This window comes from Condylostylus longicornis, unplaced genomic scaffold (genome assembly GCF_029603195.1).
Source record: "Condylostylus longicornis isolate FDR11 unplaced genomic scaffold, ASM2960319v2 ptg000055l, whole genome shotgun sequence".
Taxonomy (NCBI): domain Eukaryota; kingdom Metazoa; phylum Arthropoda; class Insecta; order Diptera; family Dolichopodidae; genus Condylostylus; species Condylostylus longicornis.
The window spans coordinates 7,623,967-7,651,290 of record NW_026578024.1 but is presented as its reverse complement, the minus strand read 5'-3'; the positions used below and the strand labels follow the sequence as shown (position 1 = coordinate 7,651,290).

The window sequence follows — 27,324 nt, the reverse complement described above, 5'->3', positions numbered from 1 at the left end:
ATGACGCCCGAAGAAGCAATTTCAATTGCTTATATATTAGAACCGGTCCTGTGTTTATGAATATTTTGCTATGATAGTATATTACTCCATAAAGAATTATAATTCATTTTAAAAAGGAAAAAATGAAAATAGAAAATTTAAGAAATTGTGATGGTCATGATTTTCATTTAAAAATTGTAATTTGGAAAAATTTTCTTTCAAAAAAAATTCTATTGAAAATTATTTTCTATAATGGTTACGTTTCCGAATTTCTACAATAAATTCATTTTATGTACATATTTACAAAATATTCTTGTTAAATTTGGGGAGAAAATATTATTTTATTTTCATATTTCATGAATATTTTTTTGAGATTTTAAGATAGTAAAGAACATGATCTTGAATTTTTTTTTGCCATTTTAAATGATAACAATGTTTTGAAATTTTCCTTTGAATTTTAGATGAATGTTTCTTATGAAAAATTAGAATATTTTGGTTAGGTTTTCATTTTATGATATAGATAATAATATTATACTTGAAAGGAATTTATTAATCAGTTTTTTATTATTTATGATGCCCATTATAATAAATAAAGTGCGTAGAGATTTAATTGATAGCTGGCTGCCTATTAATTATATTGGGTAACATTGATATAAAATAAATTTTAATTTTAGTTACTGCTTTTTCTTGAGGGTGTAGGTGTACGGGTGTACGTATTTAATTTATTTAAAAGTATTTTTTTCGGACAATATCCTGAATTCACCGCAAATTAATGAATAACACAATAATACATATATACAGGATGTTTCGCATAAGGTAGTAAATAATTTCAGTAACAATTCTTTGATCAATATCCAGCAAAAAATTGTATGGGTGGGAAGGGGGGGATGCAGGTATACTCGTTTTCGAACTACAGTCTTTTGAAAAAAAAAAGTACCGGACTTTTTCTGCATTTAAATAATTGCTTATAACTTCGGAATTATACAACATAGAGTTATCATTAGGAGTTTGTTTTACAGGTAATTGATTGTTCTTTAGTTTTGGTCTGCAAATAATTTGATTTGAGCAACAGTTTTCGAGATAAAGCTCGTTAAAGTGAAAAGTTTTGTTTTTTTTTTTAATATTTTTTACAAAACCCGAAATTTCTTGAAAATTTTTATCATTATTGCTTTTTTGCTTTTTTCGATGCGCTACGATGAGATCTAAAAATTAACCCACATAACATTTTCCCCTATCTCTCATAGTTTTGCCAATAAAACGTGTTAAATGTGTTCAAAAAACATGCGAAAAATGAATTTTTCATACATTTCATACAAATTCCAAATTATTAAACTAAAAAAATATTTGTGAATGTTGTCTGTATGAAAAATGTATGAAACAAGCATTTTTCGAATGTTTTTTGAACACCCTGTATATGTACATTGGTACAGGAAATATTTTTTCTGATTTTATGCTGTTACAAGGATAGTTAAATAAATCATTTTTAAATTCATAAATCTTAATGGACTAAGAATATTAAAAAAAAATAATCGTTAACATTTTCACATGGAAAATAAATTTCTTAGGTCTTAGGGAATTGCAATGTACATTAATTTTTGATACGGTATCTCATAGGATTTTAGTGAAATATGGTTAATATTAAACGATAAAATATTTACAAGTATATGGTGTGAGTTCCTTTAAAATATTCGGCATTAAAGAATAAATGAGTGTGAGTATCAAAAACAACGGTAATGTATAATATTGTTTGTACAGTATAACATTTTTAAGCACTCCATTTGCAATTTTTTCGGACATTTAAATTATTATTAATTAGTACAGCATAAACTATATCGAAGTTTTTTAATATTGATGTTTTTAATATTCATGTGGGGCAAAAATGTTATTACAACTGTTTAACCATGGTTTAAATCATTCTAGTTAATCGTTCAATTATTTCTTACATCCTTCCGCACTTACTGTGTTGTTGAATTCAGATTGAAAGGACATTTTAGGTTCACATAAAAAAGTTGCTCAGGTACGTGGTTTCAAATAATATTTTGTTTACATTGTGAGCATTTACATTCATAATTAAAATTTTACCAAGGACATTACATATAATATTATTAACACTCGAATAATTTTAAAATTTTAATGTTTTGATGTTTGTCATCGTATAAACAAATGTGTATACAGGATAAGTTCATTGAAATTCCCATTATATACTCATTAATATTTTTACTTCACATTAAAATAACTAAAAATAATATGATGTGATCACCTCATAACCGATCCTTTATTAACTGTCGCTTTGGATCATGGGAATGTGTTTTAAACAAAAATTTTATATTATATGAATACTAGTAAGCCTTTTAGTTAGTATATTTAGAAAAATATAAATTTAGTTTTTAGAAGATTCTGATTTTTGTGAAAAAATTTCCCAGATAATTTCGCTGAAAATCAGAGTGAAATTATTAAATTCAGAATTTCAAGAAATTCTGTAAATTAAATCTTTAGATATAGGGAAAAAAAGTAAAATCGGCACTTAATGAAATTGCAGTTTCGAACGCATGATATTCCCAAAAAAGTTACTAGTTGAATGCTTTGATAACCTGAGTTTAAATATTAAATTTCAAAAAAAGCAAAAACGACCTGAGATCTGACATCACAAAAGTTGATCAAATCGTCCCATGACTATAAAATATACCAAAAAATGTACCAAAAACTAATTTTAATTGAAGTAGAATTAGTCGTACTTATGATAACGCTGATTGTACCCCTTATTGTATGCAATGTGATTTAAAACAAAATCTATAAAAAAACTAATCTCTGAAAGTACATTTTAATATTTATTGTTTACGTTTATTTGAATACGAGAAAATAATTTCAAAAGAGATTTTCCATCCATTATTCATATTGTATTGAATTGTATTAAAAATTTTAATTTAGGAAGCACTAGCATAGCTTTTTGCGTTGTTATTATCGTAATCTGAATGAAAACCTATTGTGCTCTGATTCAAAAATTTAAACGTGAACATGAAAAACACAAAATTCTCTCTTTAAGATTTTAGTGTAAAAATTGTATATTTTAATTCAAGATTAATGATTTGTTTTCATTATCATTTAAAATTAGGGAAATTTTCGAGAAATTTCATGAAAAATATTAATGCCTCTTAACATACAATATACTATCAAAATTTACTGTCATGTATGAGGTAGGTATAGAATATTGCGTGTTATTTAAAATTTGTTTAAATGAAATTAATTTTCTACATAGCTATAGTTATAAATAGATTTTGATTGTTCAATATGGAAAAACCATTTTTTTATTTGCAATAATCTTGACTCACTTATTCTGTAATAATTTCATTATTAGTCTATAATAATATTTTATGCAAAAAAAACTTATCATTCAAGTATTTAATTATCATTTTATTAACTTTTAATATTTAACTATTTGTTATGATTAATTTATCTACTCAAATTAAAAAAAGAAGAGTTTTGTTGACAGTTTTCTCTCATTAATTGAATTTTCGAATACATAAAGCATATCTCGTGTGGTTAACAAAACAGTAAATTATGCTTGATGCAGCAACAATAATGATATTTGTGTCATTAAATAATTAAAAGAGTTCTTCTCTCTTAAGGCTATTCTAAAAAATTAAAATTTCATTTAAACATTTTATATTTTCTCATCGTTTATTGTCATACATGTTGCATTATGCATAATATTTTTTAATCATGAAAGTAAAAGTTCATTAAAAATATTCTCTCATATTATGTACACATACATAACATTTTTATATAAAAAATAAGTGTATGTAGATTTAGTTGATTTAATTTTTGCTTTTGCCTTGAAGTTATGCAAAATGAAAAAATTATCAAGGTTATTAAATGAGATTTTTAATTACAGCAACAGGTACCAACCTCCAAGTACTATTTAAAATTTTTTTTTACACAAAACTTTTTTAGTTCTTTTTCGCAGACGCTTTTTATTAAAATATTTATATACAACAACATAAATATAACAAAATGAGTTTATAACCTAAATAAACTTTTAATATTTATAAGTATGTATGTATATTATGTATGTATAAACGTAATGTGAATGTTAATTTTAAATGAATATAAAAGTCAGGGCGAAGATGTTTTTATTTTGCAATTTACTTATTTTTTTTTTCTCTCTCTCTCTCTCTCAGTGCAACTTTATTTATCGTTTTATTTTTGCTTACTGTCATCACTTTAGTGTTTGTATGATAATTTGAAGAATATTTACGTGTATTTAAATAAAAATGTATGAAAATGACAAAATATGTGTATGTGCTAAATTATTATATTGTGATATAAAAATAATGTAGTAAAATATCCTTGTTATAAAAATTAAAATGTTTGCAAAATTATCTTTGTATACAAATTATGTGTATGCATCTGATATATGTTTTCTTGGTCCTACGCTTATGCAAGAAGGTATAATAGAATCGCCAGATGCAACCAGAAATATGAAGTCAATTCGTTAAGGTATAGCTCGTTTTTTTTTTGAGTAATTTCGACATTGGGCGCATAAATGTAGTGTTTTCTCGGCTTTCTTATGTTAGTAATTCTATTTGTAGAACATCAATAATTTATTTAAACAGTAAAAAAGTCATACTCACAAATTTTAAAGAACTATTAAGGTAATTAATTGTCTAAAAATCTAATGGTATATCTACATAATACAGATTTTAAAAGTTAGGCTCAAATTGTATAAAACTTTAAGTGCATAGCTACATCAATCTATAAGTACATGAAATTTGCAGTTGAGGGGAGGAATAACGTTATTTATATGAAAAATTAGTGTCAAAACCTTGACATTCTAATTTCTAGTTTATAGTTTTTATACGTTTACAAAAAGAATTTCGTTAAATTAGTTTTCCTTTTAGTCCGGATTGCAATCCGTATAAATGTACTCTTTAAAGAAACACACTCATTAGAAAACCTTCAAGGCAGTAGCTGTATTGCTGAAAATGCTCATAGCTCCGTCTAACCTATTACTTATATTTTTATGCCATTCCACATGATTGCGAATCAGTATAAAAATTATTCACACTTTGAATTATTCAAAAATTTGAAAACTTTATGAAAAACTGTGATCAAAATTTATTCAATTTTCATACGTCATTGTGAAGAATTGACATTATTATTTATGCATTTTACATATGTATGTATTGGAATACATATACGTTTTCATAAATCACTTTATAATTTAATTGAAAACTTTTCTAAAAAATTAAAAATTCATGATGATGAAGAATTTTTTAAATAAATTAAAAAAAAATTTATTCATAATTGTATTATATAATTTTTTTTTTATAAATATTAAATATAAAAAAATAAATTTTATAAAGTTTATAAAGCAATTTATTTTCTTTTCCTTTTGTAATTTAATGAGATAAACTAGAGTTTATTAAAAATTAATTAGTAAATTGTTGATTTTTCAATTGAATATTTTTTTTGTTTTTTATGGGCTTAATCCTAAATGAAATCATTTATACCTAAAATATTTTTAAATATTCATACTTGAATAACACAGGTAGCAGCACAATATAATTTTAATATTTCTGAGAAATGAGAAACAAAATTTTTCTTATTATTTTTAAATTACTACAATTTTTTTTTTTCATAAAATTCTCGATAATAAGGAGAATAAAAGTTTCAAAAATTTTACCTTAAAATTTAAGGTTGTCTTAAATTTGTTCAAGTATAAAAATTTCTTTTTTCTTGTTAAAAATATTGTGGTACCTTTTTTGTATTATATGAGTGTATTTTTAGTCTACCACGACGTTTATTTTATCAAAAAGGAAGAAAGTTTTCCGAACTCATGAATGCATATTGCTCAAAATCAAATTATGAGCCGATCATTTCTATATTCATAACTTTGTTTGTTCGTCTGTTATACGCTAATTTGAAAACAGAAAGAGCTTATTTTCCTTGCATTACGACATTATTTTCCTTGCATTCCTTCCAAAAAAATTTTTATCAAATTTTTTTTTGAGAAATTTAGAATGTTCCGAATTGAATAAAATCTTTGTTGGAATATAACAGGGGTGGCCAGACTTGGTCATGGTAAGAGCCAAAACTCAAAATTTTGATTTTTTTGCGAGCCGCAATGATATAAATTATAAATTATGTAATATCTGGTTGAAAATGTCTTAGTCCTACAAATAAAAAAGAGGTAGAATTAAAGAAAAAAATATGATATTTTTATACTTTACTGGTTGATGCATGTGGCTTGGTGTGTATTACAAATTTATGAAAATCTGGCTTATAATTTGTGAATGCCGTACGTATAAGCTCAGTGAAATGTTCATTTGTTAGCTGCGACCGGTGCTTTGACTTAATAAATTTGATTGTAAAATATAATGATTCGCAGCAATATGTTATGCCGAACATTGAAATTAACTTACTCAGTAAATATTGTGGAAATATGAAGTCTTCACCAATAATATCAATGTCAAATGGATTTACAAGAAAATTTATACAAATTTTAAATTTTTTTAAATCTTGAAATCGTAAATTAAAATTCTCCATCAACTCCTGCGATCTATCCACATATTCTTCAAGCTTTTCATTTTCTATTTCCGACTTTTTCTTTCAATCTCGGAAAATGATTGAAATTCATTGTCATTATATCATTTTTAAAAAGTAGCATTTTTTTTGAAAATTAAAGATTGTTTGCGTGAGATCAGAAATAGTTTTCTGCTGACCCTGCAAATCTAAGTTGAGTGCGATTAAGAAATTAAGCTTTGACAATATATACAAATTATTTTTCCATATGTTAAGTGAGCGTTGACAAAATTAAAAAGTGTGGGAAAAGATATACTCTACTGCGTTTTTACTTTTAGTCAAATTTCTATAAAAATAACTTTTTTTGGGAATATTTTTTTTCGACTTGAGCTGCACTAAAAATATTTGTTAATTTTTTCTTTGAGAGCCGCATGAAATTGGTCGAAGAGCCACATGCGGCTCGCGAGCCGCAGTTTGGCCATGTTTGGAATATAAATTTAAATATTAAATTTAAAATTAAAATGTGATACACTTATATTGTTTTGCCTCATTGCCACAGAATATGTAAAGTTGTTCTTCCTAGTAACATTCATTAATAGTTACGTGTGTTTTTGATTTAATAATTTAACTTGTTTGATATTAATAAATCTTGAGTATAATTTGAAAATAATTAAAGCAAATGAGTTGTGCTTTTTGAAAACCTATTCAAAAATAATTATTCATTCATAAATTTTTCTAAATAAATTTAATAAAAATATGAAGAATCTTGATAATAAAACAGTAAAGAAATCAAATATTTTCCTGATAATGAATTTATTTTAAATTTTCGAGTGAAATTTTTTTTTTATCGTAAATTTAAGGGATTCTTATTTTACTTAAAAAGTAATGAAATTATTAAAAAAATTTTGAAAAATAATTTTTTGTCTTTTGAATTTTATTTTATTTGCTTACTTATTATCATCAGTATAAAAGATTTGAAATGAAAAATTCTGCCTTTTTCTCAATAAAGACTATACAATTTTATTATACCATAATAAAATTTCAAATATATATGAAAGTGCTTAGAAGTCCTTATAAAATTTTGCTCCTTTTTTTCTTATTTATTTATTTTGTTGTTTTGTGCTTTCATCAGTTTTTCATCATAAACAGAAAAATAAATATAATAATGAGTAGGCTATGTATGAATATATAAATATAGAATATCCTTGAATATCATAGAATTGGAAATTAAAGAATTCTTTGTATACTTAAAGAAAAAAATAAGAAAAAATCTTGATTTTATTCTCGTTATTTAAGTGAGTGAAATTAAGTCAACGAAATATAATCGAGTTTTCTTCTCTTTTTTTTTTCGTTGTCAAACTAATGATTTTTATTCTTTTCAAATATAAGCTTCTATATAAGCTTACATAAGCGCTTATGTTATACAATATATATATATAGCTATATGGGTGGTATATATATATGCATTTCTAATTTAATAAGCATTTGAAATCTAATTTAAATTTTGATTTTGATCTAAGAGGATTTTTGATTTTGTTTTTCAATACAATTTTTTCTTGACATAAGTTATTAATGATGAAAATAAGGGAATATGTTAAGGTTGATTTGTGTGAACGCACGCCTATAAATATGCATATGACTATATGTATGGTGAGATTTACTTCTGTTATTTTTGTTCTAATAAGTTTAAATAAAGTTTTCAAGATTTCTTTTATTTGTTTTATATTTGATTATTTTAGAATAATTAGCAGTACATCACAAAATTTTAATCTATGAATTAGAACAAATCATCATTGTGAGAGTGTAGATAAAATCTAATTTTAATACATTTTACATACTGTGTTTTGATTAAATAGCGTAGATCAGGAATTTTCAACTTCATTTTGATTGTAACAAGCAACAAGTTTTATGTTTTTCTAGGTCCATGCTTTTGAACTTTAGATTTTAGATTATCAATAAAATTTGAAAAAAGATGACATTTTAGATTCTAATTTAGATTTTTTTAAAATTAGAAATTTTACTATTTATTAACAAAACCGAAAAAATTAAATGTTGTAGTAAAAATAAAATCTGATAAGTTGATATGTATTTTTAACTACTGACTAGAATTTTTAACTAGAGTTCATTATTGAAGTAAGTGCTTAAGCTTGTCTTATAACTAAATTCAGTGTAGATTTTTATTCAAAAAACAGTAAAATCTGTCAAAAACAAAAAAAAAAATTTAAATTTTTATTGTCGTATCAGGAATAATTTCGCAAACAGAATAAAAATGGTCCAAATTTATATTATGTCGTAGCTCGAAATGTCGTATTAGATGATGTCGTATCTCGAGGACTTAGTGCGTATAATATAACTACAAGTACAAGTAAAGTTTATTTAAAAATCAAACAAATTAACATTTCAATTATTGTTTATTTAAATTTTTACCCCTTTCATTTGTATAGTAACAATTTAATTATCTTAATCACTTCTGACACTGTAATTATTTCATATAAGTGCGATTCTGCTGTATGTATATAAAATAGTGGTTTTGATCAATCGTATTATATAATCTAGTTATAGAATACCTGTATTTTTGCTTGCTGCTGATCAAGTTATATCTCTTAGGAATAATTTGATCGCATCTTGGAAGATATAAAATTTATATATACCGCAGTATACCAATTAAACATAAATAAATATGGTTTGGTAAAATTTCATCATTGTTGTATTAGTTCTTACAATAAATTGTTATACAACTTCAAAAAGAAATCGGTCGTATATTGACTAAATTTAAACCATCTCCAAAAGTTTGAAGACAAAAACTAACTTAATAACATTCTATTAAAATATTAGCAAGAACCAAGTGGACAATTTTCGTAGGGGGTATCATAGAGTGGATACGGTCCACTTTATCTCTAACCCGTGTTTTTCTTTTTGCAAAATTTAAATTTAAATTTATTCTAAGCAGATTTTTATCTCACGTCGAAAATTATAGACTAATTGGGTGACATATTTGAAAAAATTTTCGTTGTGGGAAAAATTCACCTCTTCTTAAAAAAAAAAAAAATTATTACTCAATTCAATGTAATTGGATTTTTTGTTTTTTTGAAAAGTTGTTGTAAAAGGATATTTTTTTTAACTATTGCTCTCTCTATCTATTAGAACAACGAAATTTAATTATATAATGTGTAATTCAATATACAATGAAATGTTACGTGACTAGAATTTTTGATTTTTATATATATATATATATACTTTTGTATCCTTTGTTTTTTTTGTGATTGTATTGTAATTGATCACATAGTATATAACATTATTATTTAAACACGTGTTGCTATTCTAGTATATTTGTAATTATATATACATATTGTATAACAGTATACATATAGGAGATTATTATTTTAGGGTAAATTTATAGGCCACATTTTTAATACAATGTGGTTATTAAATATTTAGGTATTAATACACAATACATATATATATATATATACGCTTAAAACAAATCAATATTTGTATATATTCGAATGATTAATTAATTTAGAAGCAGAAAGTTAATTAATTGACGTTGGAGAATGTAAATTGTAAATTTCTTTCAAAATTAATTATTTAATGTCAGAATTATTGATGTATGCGCCCCCATTTGTACATAATACAATTAATATTACAATAATTTTAAAAGTTTTTTTATTCTTTGAATGTAATTTATCATTAATAAATTTTCCTTTTTATATTCCATTTCATTTATGTGTTAAATTTTAATTGCATATCCTTTATACATTGTATACATACAAATGATATTTATAAAATATTTATACTTATCCTTCAAAATCAATATAAAAATGTCAATTACCTGTATACAGGTCATTTGAAGTACATATTGCATATACGTGGCATGGTGGCATGTATGTATGTTCAATTTCAATAAAAATGGCTCCTTCAATTTGTTTCAATGTCAGAACCCTCTTAAATTGTATATATATAATTGTGATTTAATGTCTTTTGTTCTCAAAAATCAATAAGAATATTTCACTGTTGCGTTATTATGACTTCGTTTATCCACATGTATACACATATACACAAATATTACAATTCTTTTATTTTCAAATAATTTATGTACATGTGTGTGTTTAATATTATTTTTATTGTATTCTATTCAATAAATTTATTATAACATGTTGATATGGGGTAGAGGCTTTTCTAAATATTACTCTTCTACTTTTTTTGAGTACACTCGTGAGTTTTTTACAAAAATTGTTTATAATAATTATTGTACTTTAAAGTGATAAAAATTGTTTCTTTGTATATTACCTATTTGCTTAATGGGTACCAATCTTTTGTGTTGAATGAAGCTACACACACATGCCTTCATTATTTTAAGCAAAGAAATTATTTCCGAGAAATAAGCACAAAAATAGCAAAGAATTTGTATGGAGGCGCTATTTTTTTAATTTGTAAAACCATAAGAAGATTTCAATATGTTGGATAAGTTACAGAATGGGCAGCTTCTTTGAATTGTACCTTTCATAATCAGAAATTAATTACGATTTTGAAATATCTGGACTAATTTCTTCTCTATTCGTTCTTCAATTATTTCGAAATCATGTTTTTCTTGGTGTTTTCCACTAATTCAATTACCATAATTCTACAAAATTCCAAAAGATTTCCATGTTCTTATTGAAAAATTTAATTATTTTGTTTGATTAAATTGAAAATCTGATTTTTAGCCTTTTGTGCTAGCAAATTTTAACTTTTTTTGCAAATTTCATTGAAGTTGGTTTAAATTTGCTCCTAAATGTATGCAAAATTACATAGTAATAAAATAGTATATAATTTTAAATGAACGCCATTTTAGTTTTCAAATCCCTTTTAGAGTGAAAAAATTTAATAAAATGTGGATTTTACAATTTATTTATTTGATTAATTGTGGTTTTCTTATTTTTCTATATTAGATACTAAATTTCAAGGAATCAAATAATTTCTAATAGTTTTGGAATGATTTTAAACAACAATATTATTGATACCAATATAAAAATTACGACTTTATTCAGGCAATTCGGTTTAATTATTCTTTATTTGAAGAAAAGTTTGAAGCTATTCAGAATTTTATAGCACACATATACCGTTTTTGAGTTGTCATCTACTGCGACCATTCAAAATACTTTAAAAGAGACAAAAATTTACGATATTATATTTGCTCAGCACAATTTGTATATGAATTCAAAGTACTCATACTATATTAAGATATTCTGGGACTGTATTAAGTGGGCTAGAAAATTCTTCGAAAAATTTATTTATGTGAATTTATTTAAGTTTGGTATTTAATTGGAAAAATCGTAATTTAAAAAAGGCTACATATATCTTTTTCCTACATAGTTTATCTTTTATAGAATTTTAGGACATTTATATCGGATTATTGATAAAAAAAACAATATCCTGTGACAATTTTTTATAGAATACATTAAAAAGTTTATTAAACATGAATTAGAGCATTCCAATTATTATAATAAGATAAAAATTTCAAAACATGAAAAACAAGATGAAATTTTTTTTTATAGGATACCAAGATATCCTTTTATCCTTTTTTTTATTTTGATGTTAACACATAAAGTGTGTTTTAATAGAATTTATTTTTTTTCCAATATAATGATATTATTTTGCCCGAATGGAATTGAATTTTCTAGGAATAAAATAAAAAACAACAATAAACAAAAAATAATTTAACCTTAATCTTCTTTGACATATTGAAGGGTTTATGTCTTGGGTTTTAAATCTATTTTTAAGTAAATTTTCTATAAAACAAAATAAAAAACCATAACAATTTTCAAAAGTTTTTTGATCGTCTTACAACTTCTATATAGTTCGTATTAAAAACTATTCGCTGTTATTTGTAGAAACAAATTTAAATATTGCATATATCTATGTATACATAAGTTATGCTAATTAATTATTAGGTTAATTAACAATGTCTAGACAAAAATTACAAAAGCAACAAGCAAAAATTACCCAATTCGAGGTTGGTAGCTGTCCCTTATTTATATTGAATGAAAATTGAACATATTTTCTTATAAATTCGAATTGAGTAAAATTTATTGTACATTTTGTTCAAATTCGGTTTAATACTTCTAAATTGGTTAAGAGATTGGATAAAAGTACAAAAACTGTAAAATTTCTTAATTTGTAGCTTAATTAGGAAGTTTTATGTTTAACAATTCAAAGACCTACGGTTGTTTTAAAATTTAAATCTTAATTTAAATTTATTTTCATTCAAACACACACGCCCAATTCATATTAACCAACTTTTTTTTCAACTCAATATAGACTTTAATTATGTTCAAGCCGGTTTTCAGCCACTTTAGCCTAAATTTTTATATCGTTTAATAAATTAATAAACATTAATTTAAAATGAAATTTAATTTTGCATATAATTAGGCGCAATTCAAAAAAAATTGTATATTATACAAAATCAATAAATGAAAACCAAAAGTTTTGTGAAACTGAGATTGATTCTATAAAAAATTGTCATGTCATTATTGGCCAAACGATTAAGTTAATCTTTTATTAGATTATTTTATAAAATTATGCAATTTATTGTCTGAAAAAGTTAATCATATAGAATGGCAAACGTTTTATAATAAAATTTAGCTTTTAGCGTTCTCCTATGAGAGTAAGAGAGAAAAAAGTATTGGTGAATTGTTGTTGTTTTTTTATGGTAAAAACTTAAACTCTTTGATATAGAATAAAACATAAAATTTAAAAGTCAAATAATAAGGGACTTTTTTTTTATTTTTCTGACGTCATTGCAGATTTGTTATTTTTGCTCTAAACCTTTTTTGTTGCTCTTTTTGTTTTGTTTTCGTTATTGCCAAGAAACATTCTTTTCGTGATTCGAAAGAATGTTATTCTTTCATTTTTATCTACAGTTATCATTGTATTTTTTATGTCAGAGTAAACAAAAAGAAAAAAAAAATCTTGTTTTCTTAACAGAATTTTTGATCTTTTTTTTTTAAAGGGATCACATTTTCCTTTTGCCTCCTATCCCAATTGCAAATAATTATGAATTTAAATAAGAGGAGGCGACAACAATCAGCATGTTACTTGCTCGAATGTTGTTAAATAATAAAGTTGTCGCAGTATGCGTATAACATCTTCAAGAGTAAGTTAAATTTGCGTTTCGCTCATACTTACTTTAAGATTATTTTCGTTTGGGGATATGGGAAATGTCTTACTTACATGATAACCATTCGGCATGCAGTTGAAATGCGCAAACAAATGAAATATGGATCACATTTCATTTCTTTGCGCATTTATTGTCGAACCAATAATTTAGATCCAGTGTACAGCTGAAATGTGCAATGAGAAAACTCAAAGCTTTATAATTTCGATGTGCGGTGGTTCAAGTGAATCATATTGAAAACTTGATTAGGGCTGACGTTTAATTATATTTATAAAGAAATATGATATTTTATAATTACTGTTGAGTCAAGTTAGTTTGCGTTTAAAGCATGAAAAATGGAGTTTTGTACAACTCTTCAAATCTGTTTTTGATTTGCAATGTTCATATAAGAAAGCCCGATAAAATCAAAATTATTGTCCTGTCAAAAATGAACAATTTCTGTGAAAAATCTGTTGTGAAATTTATTGTTTTATAGTCAAAATTACGGTTTCAATGTTATATAGTTGTCTTGTTCTGTCTAACATATACAACAATAGATTTTTATGATGTCTTTTTATGATTATGTACGTACAATGACAAGGTCAAAATTAACTCAGAACATTTTTTTACATGTACCGAAGTTAAAGCTTAATGAAATAAAATATTGAAGAACAGTAAAAAATAATAATAGGAAAATTTTCTGAATGCAAATGATAATATTTTACCAATAACATGAAATTTTTATTTGGTTGTAGGTGTTGGTAAACAATATGAAGAGATTTGTTTTTTCCCTTTTTTAAAATAGAGAATTTTTTGTGGAAATTGTGGGTCAAGTACATTATTGATTATGAGTTAAAAATTATATTTTTGTATATATTTAATAAATATATACATAATATCTATATTATTTACATATGAATATAAGAGTATAATTCATTTATATGTGCTTGTTATTTAACAGGAAAAAATTAAATATTTGCAATATGCGACGTAATCGAATAAATAAAATTTAGTGAACATGAAAATAATTCAAAATTTTAATATAACATTGTGGTAGACCGTGCATGAAAATATTCTACTCATAGTTCTATTTATTAGATATGCATGTTAAGTGAATAAGTATAAAAGTACAATTTTTAAAAGAAATTATATGAGACTGTTATAATACTGTATAATAATTCTTTTCGTAATCATGCTATAATGAAACGAATTTCAAGTAATTTAAGATGCTGGTAATAGTGTAATGTACAACATCTGGACTTGTAGAGCATTATATATTTCATAATATAAATTTGACAAAAGAAGAGAAGAAAGTTTAGTCCTCAATGCGCTGCGTGTACAAAACTCTAATTTCATACGTAGTTTTTTTTTCAGTGACATTATATATGTGTTCCTATGTACGTACCTACAAATTTATTTATACATAATAATTATAATGTTTTAATAATTTTTTAAAACATGAATTTTATCTACATTTTTATGAATTATATAAAAATGATTAAAGTGTTAAGGTAATAAAATATTCAAAATTGCCATAACCTTTAAAAAAATAAAACACTTTAAATATTTAAGTATACCTTCATTTGAGTATAGAAACATTGAAATTTTTACATTGTTACAAGCATAATATTTTGTGTATTCAATGAAAAACAAATAAATATTCATAAAAATCTGAAAATTGGAATTTATATTGGCTTTTTGCAAATATTTTGAATTATTTTTGAAATGAAAATATTATGATCAAAATGTTTCTCAGAGTATACTCACTAGATATAGTACGCAAAAGCTTGCCAAACTGTTATCACAACAAACTGAATATAGCTGAACTGAACTGAAACAAAGAGAATATTTTATAAAATAAATGAAATTGATTTCAACTTCAATAAGATCAAATCAGCGACTTAAATTTAATACTTAAGTATAACAGTTATATTAATTTTGATTTTAATGAATGAGTGTGTGTTACGAATAACTAATTTTTACACAAACACGTGGAGCAAGTGATTCAAATCACTGACCTCTTTTATTTTGATTCGAATAAAATATTCATAATTAATCATTATAATTGAATAGTTCTTCCATATTGAAGTGTGATACAGCAATTGGAACGAAGTAACAAAATCCTTAAATAGAGAAATTCCAGTAGAGTGTAAAAATAGTATTAAATCTGAGCTAATTGGCAACCATTTTGAATACATTGTATATGTACACTGTTTTGAATTCATAAATTTTATTATTAGAGTAAAAATATGCAGAGCCTTTAACGATGTTACAGTATTTTACATATTTTTTTTTTAAAAACCATTATGTAAAATAATTGAATTGTTTATTTTTTTCTTCTTATTTAACATATGCGCTAGTTCTATTACACTGTAGATGTCAATTGATTCGTAGTCTCATACATACATACAATTTTAATATTTACACATACCATAGGTTGGAATTACATAAATTTTCTTCAGAAAATAAATTGATTTTGTAATCCATTTAGTTTAGAAATCAGAAAATTGCTTACTATGAGCATATTTTATTTATTATATGTAATCTCGTACGTGTAATATATCTTACCCATTTTTTCGTCATCCCATTGCAATTTATTTATTCCCAGTAACAAAATAATATGCAATTTATTTAAATTATATATGTACGTATATTTGATATAGTTATTTTATGATTACAATTACAGACTTGAGATAAAAATACATGTTATAGATGCTATTTGATTGAACGAATGAAAGCATAAAATTAGAAGATATTAAATAAGTATGCGGGTATCAGACTTTGATTATATTGCATGTACATATATTTTGTACGTGAATGATGTCAATCAGATCATTACTTTATAAAATTGATAGTTGCAATTTCAATAGAAAAGACAGTTATAAAATTTTTTTATTTTATTTTATTTCAATTATTTTTATAAAATTACAATTGAATTACATATAAAGTGTTTTCTTTATAAAAACAATAATTTCTCTTCTAGATAAAGGGTGTCCCAAAATTGTAAATGTTTTATTGATTTATATAGTATACAGTATAGGGTTATGTATGGTTGTGGGCTTCTTGACATAGACCTTAGACTTCAAGAAAACCTCAAAGAAAAAAATCCGACGGCGTTAAATCTCATGATTTGCGCGGTCACTTCTGAATACCAAAACGGGAATTTACACGACCAGGAAATGACGCTGTAGTAATTTAATTGTTTCTCGGGATGTATGGCGTATTTCTTATTGATACCATATACCGTCCACAACAATGTCTTGCCATTTTGGCACAGAAAACTGGATTACCATGTCACGATAGCGAACACCATTAAGCATTATTGTCTGACCAGCTGCATTTTCGAAGAAGAATGTTCCTTCTTGTTTGTTTCTCAACAATCACCTGTGGATTTTTGAATCACAAATGCGACAATTTTGCTGATTAACAAAGAAGATGAAAATGAGTCTCACGCTGAAAATGATTTTGTTCGAAAAACTTGCATTATTTACGAAACATTGCTCAACAATAAAAATGTGTTGTTCTTTAGTGTAGCCCTCCAATTTTAATACCCTTGAACTGCCACGCTGTATTTTTTTGTTTGGTTCGCAACACTTTACCGCACAAATGACGCAAAATTCAGAATTTTGGGACATCTTTTACTTTTGTTGGAATTACTCATTTAAATTGAAGCAATATTTTTTGAATATAAATTGATTGATTTAATTGAAAAAATTTCAATTTGTCAAGGAAAATTATAAAAAATATTAAAAAAATATTTTTCCTCTCGCAATAATTTTTAAATTTATTTTTCTTTTTCTCTCTTCATTACAGCAATAATTTGAATAATTTGGAAGAAATTTTTATTTTTGCAACGAATTTACTAAAGAAAAATTTTTGTGGATACAAAGATAAAAACCGTAAAAATTAAAAATGTCGTTTTTAAAGAATAATAATCATTGCAAATTATCAGTTGAAGATGAAGAAATAGACGAGTAAGTATACATATATTCTTAAATTGTTATTAAGTTTGTAATTATTTTTTATTAAACAAACCAATTATTACCAATTATGCCATTAGTAAGAACAAATTAATTTTTGTTTCTGTTCATTTTGTTCTACATGTTCAAATTAATTGAAAGATAATTTATTTGGAAAGCACTTAAAATATATCATAGCCTCAGTTTTAATCCATTTCGTTGAAATATACTCGTTTACAGTGCATTAAATCGAGTTTTCTTTAATAATTTTGCACAAACACTATTATAGTGGAAAATATTTATTATAAGAAAAATATTTTGCTCGCAATTTTACCTTTTACGGAGATATTAATTCGGGGTCCCGTTTACTTATAATAGTAAATGGCAGAACTATATTTAATATTTAATTATCATTGTTGATTTGAAATTTATGAGTACAAAATTCTCATTGAAAATTAAATAAAATAAATTTGCAAAATATGTGAATATTTTAATTGTTACCTTTTAAAAATTTTATTAGAGAATTTTAATGACATATTTTATCTTTATTTGAAATTTATAATCTACTCTTAATAAAATTTATTATATTTGGTTTTATTATGAGTTGTGAATTTTTGATATCATTAAAATAATTAATTAGAATAAAGTACAAAATTTGTGTTTGTTTTTATGGAATATTTTAAATTTTCCATTCTAATTAAATTCTTTGGTTTCGGTATAGTAACATTAATACCTATATGAAATTGAACGAATGGGATGGATAATTCCATCCCATTTGTATTTTATATGAGATGGAAATATGCAATATTTTTGTGTATTGCATATTTTTAGGCTGTAAATTATAATATGGATTTTTTATGTACTGTGTATAAGTTGTCTAAAATAATTTGAATTAAGGTTAAATTAAAGTTTTTCGAATAAACAATCAAATATAAGGAAAAGGAAACTAAGTAAGTGGTCTACTCAATTTAATATTATAAAATAAATGCTAATTTATAAAATTTCAAATATAACTTTTCGTTGTTCTTCGATTGTGCAATTATTTGAGAATAACTCTTATTTTTAATCTTATCTAAAATTGTGTACCTAGAATTTCAGTTTTTTTTTTTCAAAATTTTCTAGCAGTGCTTTATAGCACGTTTACCATATGTACATGATGCACAATTTATGAGCAATATTTACTTATAATAGAGTAAGGTTCAAATTCCTTTTGTTCAAATACATATATGTCTAGCAGTGACTAATTGATATATAGGAAAACAGATTTAATTCAGGTGTACAATTTCCTATAGAAGTTATCTTTGATTATTTTCAAGTATGTGTACTTTAAAACTTTGTGGGTGTGAACTTTTATCTTATCTAAGAATTCTACGAAATCTAGACATTGTTTTTTTTTTCTATAATTTTTTTTAATTGAAATATAAAATTTTAATTAGATTTCATGTCGATTTTTGGTTAGAACGATAAAAATTTCGTTTCTATTCAAAACTAAATGACTATTATTTGATAATGTTTTCTTATTGGAAAATCTATGCATAATTATTTGATAACACTTACTATAGAGTTTCTAAATAAAAATTTCGCGGAAAAAAGCTTATTACATAAATTATGAAATTACATCAATTTCTTACGTCATTTTAAGAAACTATAACGCTATTTACATATAATAATTATAGCTAGTTTGTTTTCATATGCAACGTATGTAAATTAAAATAAATTACGCTTAAATAAAATTAAATTGCGGCTACATGTAATTTTCTATTGAGAAAATAAAAACATGCACACATGTATACATAAGATCTATTTTATACTCGTATGTACTTATTGTGATTTTCATATACAATTTGAAGAAGGAACAGAAATGTATTTGATTGACAAATTAGATGCTGAAATTCTTAAATAATTAATGATAAAATCTTAATTAAATTGAAAGTTGAGTAAAAAGGGAATTTCCCCATTAAATATTTGTACTTGCAAGCATTTATGGCAAATCCAATTTGTTTATTTTAATAGAAAGAAAAAGGAAATGAATTTTAAATCACATTAAAGTGCTGATTTCAGAAAATATTCAATCTCACTTATCTTACTTACATTTATATACGTAGATCTATACAATTATCTATAAAAATCTTAATTAATAATAATGATTTACATAAATATGTACATATTGGTATATGTGTATATAATTTATGTAGCATTTAATATTTATAATGGGAACTTCCCTTAAAATTTTTATAGTAAAAAAATGTTAAAAAACTATAAAAAAAATAAGTATAAAGATTGAAAGTACAGCAGAATTAACTTATTAATAACAAGGAAAACTCTAAATTTTTTAGGTATGTATGTACATTATGCATTATGCAGATGTAGATGAGAACTGTTTGTGTATAGGTACTTGATGTTTTGAATTTCGGATACAGTTAATTCATAAAAGAACCACCACTACATGATACTAGTGCGGCCATTCACGTAAAATATTTGAAATTTGTATACGAATGTTATTTGAAGGAAATTTGAATAGTTTTACTGTATATTTAGTTTATTGTTACGTATATGTATGTATGTAGATACTACATTAACCGTTTTGTTTTGGCAATAAAAAATTAAATGTTTACAAAATCGTCATATCGATCGTCGTATTTTAATCGTCAGCATCATGACAAAAAATTCAAATTCTATTTTTAAATAATTTTTAATCTGATTGTTTCACTTACTATTGTTTTTATTAACAAGTGGTACAGAGATGCTGTTTTACGCATGAGAAAAATTGGAAAAAATTTTTATTCTTTAAAATTTAGTTTTTCTCTTTAAATTTTCAATGGCGCCCCAGATTTCCACCGCCCATCGCAAATGTATGACAGGCATGCATGGCAGGCTTATTTTGCATGTATGACTGGCCCGGCTCTTATGGTACTGATACACTAGTGAAAGCTTACTTTTATTTAGGTTCTTTAATAAAAATATTTATTTCGATCGATAGAAGTGCTTTTTTTTAAGGCATTCTAGTTTTATTATGTTGAAATAAAATGTTAAGAACAAATTGAGGAAGAGGAAAAAATTTTTTTGTTTTAGTTTGAAGTATTTACATATAATATATTCAATTGTATGTGAAAGAGAGAATTTCATTCAGAATTTAATCTCGACTATGTCTATGTATATAATAGCAAATTAATTGAACGTAATTTTCGGTCACCTTAATACGTTAATTTTTATGCAAATATGCATATTTAGATCCTTTTATCATGTATGACACATTTTTACATTCAAACTTCTCATGAGAGTCACATTTAAACTGGTTTGAAGCTGTGTGCTCGCACTTGTGAAACTAACATCAGCAAACAAAGTGACGCCCATTTCTGTGGCGTAGTACAGCGGGTACACGGGAAAGAGATTGCTGACAGGTCGGTGTGGAGGGGATTTGAGGTCCCGCTTGTTTGACCCGTCCCGTTCTATAAACTGTCAAGGAATTGAAACTTCGCTCGGAGGTTACTGAAGAATGTCATCATGAGAAGCTGTTTCTTTCACCTTTACTTAAAGGAATTTTTCTTAGAACTGGGCAAATCGGACTCCCTTTTATGTAGATTCTGCCGGAACGATGAGGAGACAGCCATACATATTCCATGCAACTGTCCCGCTCTACCCTTCAGGAGGATCAGATGCTTTGGGCAGGAATTTGTCAATGTTACGCTAAAAGTTTGAATTTCGAGCATTATTATTTTAAAACCTATTACATATTTTTTGATGTCCGACCACGACTTTTTTTAATCTCTTTCAAAAAATTTTTACATTTATACCTACATGTTTACATATTTCTTACACAATACCAAATATATTTTATATGATATTAATTGCGTTATGTTTCCTACATAAACAAAGAAAAAATTTTCATTAGAAATCTAAATTATAAAATTTTTTAAATTCGAACAAAATGTTCGTATACAAGAAATGAAATGATCGTATAATTGATTATCAGCATTTATTATAAATATTTTAGTTATTACACGCAGTAAATGCGAACTTAATAATTCAAAATATTTTGATTTCCGGAGTTGTTTTTTTCTTCTGATATATTATTCTAATAGTACACACAATCATACATTAATAAATTATTAAAAATCAACACCAATACTATAAAATAAAAAATATCAATTAAATTTGCAATTGTGCAATATTACAAATTAATAATAACCCATATAAAATAATTTTATTTTTAATAAATATAAAAAATTTTGTAATTGATATTTTTAAAATTATTAATTATATTATATATGTTGTATATAGGGAGAATATACATATATACAAATGTATACATAGATTCAAAAATAAAAATAAAATAAACCTTGAAATTTCAGAATTATCACAAAATACAACATTTTTTTCTTCTATTCTAAATTTTCTATTTAAAATACGTACTTTTCAATTTTCAAAACAATTTTTTTTTTTTAAGTTTCCATGCTCTATTGAACTTTAATCGAAACATTTAAATATTTTTTTATGCTAATCACTAATCAAAATAAAAAAAACGTAGTTAGATTAAATTATAAATTACTCATTTATCAATAATTTAGTATATGTAATTAGTAAGTTCATTTGAAGTGGTGTGTTCCGAACAATAAAGACATATAATAAAAAATTAAACGGATCTAATCTTGATATAAAGTTCCTTTATTTGTCACATTCAATTATGATAATAGAATTGCTACGGTTTTGAAGAAATATTGAATTAGTTAGAGATACTGTACTATTAGTATAAGAGAAGCCATTAGTCTATCGCCTATCAATTGGTAAAAGAGATTGGTAAATTTAGTATAAGAGAACAAAATAATCAATAACACGCGATGGTCATATACTCACATTTTATTTTCACACATTCACAATAGGCACATATTCATTGCGTTCGGCAGCTGTTTAATGTCATCTATTATTTACAAAATTTTCAAATTGCATAATATTCATTTTAAGTGTAAAATTGGCCTTTAGTGAAAGTTCTGCTTCCGAACTCTGATATACCAAAAACAAAAAAATTACTACTTCATTGTTTTAACAGCCTAAATTTAAATACTAAATTTCAAGGAAATTTGATGTTATTTGTCTGTGTATATGCAAAAATGCAAACTCTGACCAAGACTTGACATTTCCCAACAGTTGATCAATCCGTGATACAATCAAAGTAAATTTAGTTATAAATTTTAAATAAAATCATTTCAGCTCGGTAAAAAATGTTTATTTACACTTCCCTACCTTGCCGAATTGCATTTTAAAAGGAAAACTCGAAATGCAGTCGGTAAAAGCATAAAATTTTTTATAGAAGATTACTGCCCAATTAAAAGGTAAACAAATAAAAATAAACAATGAGTTAGGGAAATTGGTCTTAATTCATAAAACATTTATATTGACAATAATAAAATTTATTATATAAAAATAGTGAGTGATTGGCTATCACGGTTTCAACAACAAAATGTTAAGAATTAATTGCAGTTAAGGGTCAGTCTTTTACGTAAATAAAGTATATAAATAACTTAAATACCTTTATGTCCGAATTCATGAAATATTTTTAAATTTTTTGTTTCCCTATTCATTTTATTTGTTAGTTCAATTGCCTGTTTACTTATGCACATTAAGGAAACAACCAACGATTTTTAAAGTATATTGTTGTAATGAACGAAAACTTTGTAACGGAATGTTAATAAAAATGAAATATTTTGTTTCATGTAACTTTTATTTTTATTCTTTCTAAAGATTTCAAATATTAAAGAACGTGAATAAAACTTGAACACCGTTCCCACTTTATATAACAGTAATAATAAGGTACAAAAAAAAAAATTTAACTTTTCAAATTATTAAAACGTGTTGGGGATATTTTTTTTTTTTTCAACAATAATCGATATGAAAAGCTCAAGTGCAGTTGCTTGAGTATCAAATACGCTTAGAATTCATTGGAGTCTAAAGGCTTTTGTTATTATTGAGTAAATATGATGTTGTATTTTTAGAAACCAAAATTTTTTGGGAAAATATTAAAGTATAGCCTTTGGCGTGTAAAAAATTTTGAAATAAAATAACAATTTTTTTTTTTGGAAATTAAAGAAAAGTTAGAATTTTATGCTTTTGTTATCTAGATGTGTAAAACTCTTAAAAGTAATTAGAAATTCTTTTCTTAAGAAATGAGTTTTTTAATATTTAAAAAATTACTTTTACGTCATTTTCTTCAACAAAATTATTTCAAAAAGGATGATGTGTAATTAAAATAATGCTATTACACCCGTACTGAATGTATGTAGTAGAAATTTTGAAATTTAATTATTCCATCAGGGGAACTAATTGATTTTTAATGAATCGTGTAGGAAAAATCATATTAAAATTATATTAAATTTTTTAAATTTTGTGTTTAATTAGAAAGGATTTTTACTTTAAATTTTTAAATAAAATTAATTCATGTATATTTATAATTAACTTGTTTTATTATAAGCGTTACTTAACAGTATTAGGCTTTTCTTATTTATTAATAATTTATGCTAAATTGAGTACAAGAATATTTATTGAGCTTGTAATATTAATTGAGCATATTTTAAGAAACTTTTATAATATTGTACTTAAATTATTTGCTTGTATTTAAATGAGGATTTATAAAGTACAACATAAGCATACTGAAACCTTGTTATACCTTATATACAAAATAATGATAATTTCTAAATAAGGGGCACAGAAAATGAATCAAGAATACTATAATATATAAGTGAAACAGGATAAAAATAAATTAACATAAGAATAAAGAACATAAATATATTGTGCAGGTGGTTGTGAGATTAAAGAAAATTAAAAAGAGCAGTGTACAAAATATTACAAATGAATAAATTTGGATCCAGCCAATGATTTGTAAAATAGCATATTTCCGAGAAAAAAACATTTTTTTAAACGATTTTCTTACATTATTCTCTAATACCGTATTAATATGTAATTCAAATATTGCATAGGTTAAGGCGCAGAGAAATGATAACGGAAGCCATAACATCTTGACGGAATCATTTAGTACTAGTTTATTATACTTGTTTTTTGTAAAATTTGATAAAGCTCAAATTTCAATAGAATGATTTGCCGAAGTCCGTAACTTGTTAGAGAGAAAGTAGAAGACGAATTCGAGAAAAAAATCGTTCTAAGATAACGATTAATTTCAACGTAATTATTAACGTTATACCCATGCTGCTTCAATACCAGAAGACGCAACAGTTTGATTACGCTTTCGGAACTAAAATTATGCTTGTAGATTTTTTATAATAGATTTGTAAAAATTTTATATTTAGAACTTTAAGGAGGTACTATTTTAGGACGAGGTACGTAAAACTTTATTTTCCAATAAAGACCAATAAAAATTGTGCTTAAAATTTCAATTTTCTCTCGTAAAGATTGTAAACACAGACAAAGGGAGAGAGACAGAATGAAATTAACAAGCTCATTATACAATTTTTTTTTGGAAACGTGCCAAGAAAGAAATATTATTTGTTTTTTTCTTCTTTTAGTTTACTTTCTGCAATATTTATGGTGGCAATTATTGTTATTTAAGTTCATTTAATTTATATGAAATTCAATTGTTTTATTTCTTTTTCATTATTATTCTCTTATGTGTGTGCATACTTTACATGTCATTATACATTATAATAATTATAATGTACAAGCATTATGAATAAAGGTGGTACAAATTTATTTGGCATTTGACATTATAATGTCAATATTTATGTATATACGATTTTAAGGTGAGCTTGGAAAACTACATACAAGTATGTACAACATTTGAAATTTATATTCGGTATACTATATTAAAAATTTATTTATTCGTGTAAACTGAAGCGAAAATAAATTACATACCTACGAGTATATTGAAATATGTGCAGATACAAACTATATTATACAGAATCAGAATGTTAAACATTCTTTTGATTTCAAATTTGTGAGAGAACACAAATTTTTCTTTTGTATTTTTTTATTAATGTGTTTTTTTTTAAATATTCATAATGCCATTGAACAGTGTTTGTTTTCTTTTTTAACATGTTTTGATAAAAGATTTCGATTCTTCAATAATATAAAATTTTCAAACAAACTGTTATATGCATAAGACTTTGATTTAGATACGGTAAATATTTAGTATTGTATTCTTCGCTTCATAAATCATAACATTATAAATTTTTTTTTTAAGTTTTTTTATGTTTAACTATAACAATTGTTAGAACTGTGTTAAACGGAGCAAAGACAAAGAAGATATGCGTTGTATCTGATAAAAAAAAAATAAATTTTAATACATATATGTCACCGCTTTGCACCGAATTTGTAAATTCATTTTAATTATTGATACTGCTGGGGATTCAGTTTTAACATTCAGTTGATTTTTGTTTTATGTTAAATCGTTCATTATTTTATTTACTTATACCAAAAATTTTAATCCGTTGTTGATATGTTATTTCTGAGTACAATACCTTTTTTCACGTCAAATCATAAGACATTTTGTGATTCCTATCCCTTCCCTACAATAACACTATATTTATATATAGCTATAGTCAGCCCAAGCTGCGAGACTTCCATTGAAATTATAAAGTCAGCCCCCTAAGCCTACTACTGCCTCGCATTCACACAATAAGTAATCTACCATTTGGTCTAATTTAAGGCAGAGACGGCAAAATTTATTCGATTTCGTTTTGTTGTTTGCTGTCAGTTATAAATTCTGTGTAATTTTTTAATTACGCGATAGTTTGATTTTCCAAATTTAACAAATATAATTAAAAATACAAACATTAGAGCACACATTGCTTTAACATTCTAATAACTTATACTTATATATGTTCCACTTATGTTCTCTTATACGATTTAAAAGTTTTACATGAAATACAAATTTAACAATTATTTCACAATAGAAAACAAAAAAAAACAGCAAAAATTTACAATATTTTGAAATAAAATGTTAAAAATTTTGTTGTTATGTTGAAATATTGTCATGTTGAAATACTTATTATACATATTCACCATATGCTGTGATATTTTGAAGTTTACAAGTTACAAATTCGCTCGCAATTAAATTGAAAGCTTGAAATATAATTTGAATATTTTGTTATCGTACAGGTGAATGTGTAATTGTAATTTAATCAGCTGATTAATAAATTAAAGGTTATTATTTGTTGGTATGTACTTTTTACGACCAGCTTTAAATTTAATATTTTTTCTTTAAACTAAAATTGCGTTTATGTTATAATGTGTGTACAAACTTTTATTTTACGCACATATATGTACCAAGCATATTCTATATGATAATGTATACATATGTGCGTAACAAAAAAACATTCTTATTATTAAAACAAACTTTGAAATTTAATTTTCTTAAAAAAGAAAACGAAACTAGTAAAAACTGCCTTAAGTAATTTTCAAATATTTCTGATAATGAAAACAAATTTCCTTATCGTATTTTAGAATATTGTTATATACAAGTGTACAAAGGAAAATTTAAATTAAAAATATATACATAATTCGATACCTAATTACATCTATACAGGGTGAACAGGACTACGCATGAATAATTAGTTAGCAAGAGAGGGAAATGACATCTTTGCCGATGCAACCCAGCTCTAAGTCAATAAGAGGTTTATTGGCCCTCTTCAATGATACATCAACGATCACAACATATCACCAACGAACACACCAGAAAAGTCCTTCAAACCACCAAATCGGTACTCTGCCTAAGAGTGTCTT

The 27,324-nt window shown here is 24.7% G+C and overlaps 1 protein-coding gene across 2 annotated transcripts in view; it reads left to right on the top strand.

Annotated features, from left to right (window-relative positions):
* The window catches only part of LOC129611686 (uridine phosphorylase 1-like), a 65,117-nt gene that overhangs the window by 15,198 nt on the left and 22,595 nt on the right, over window positions 1–27,324 (top strand). For both annotated transcript variants that reach the window (XM_055524953.1, XM_055524954.1), the window contains exon 2: window positions 17,450–17,610. In XM_055524953.1, coding sequence (XP_055380928.1) covers window positions 17,549–17,610 — 62 coding nt within the window. In that variant the 5' untranslated portion in view covers window positions 17,450–17,548. The remainder of the gene's footprint in view (window positions 1–17,449; window positions 17,611–27,324) is intronic.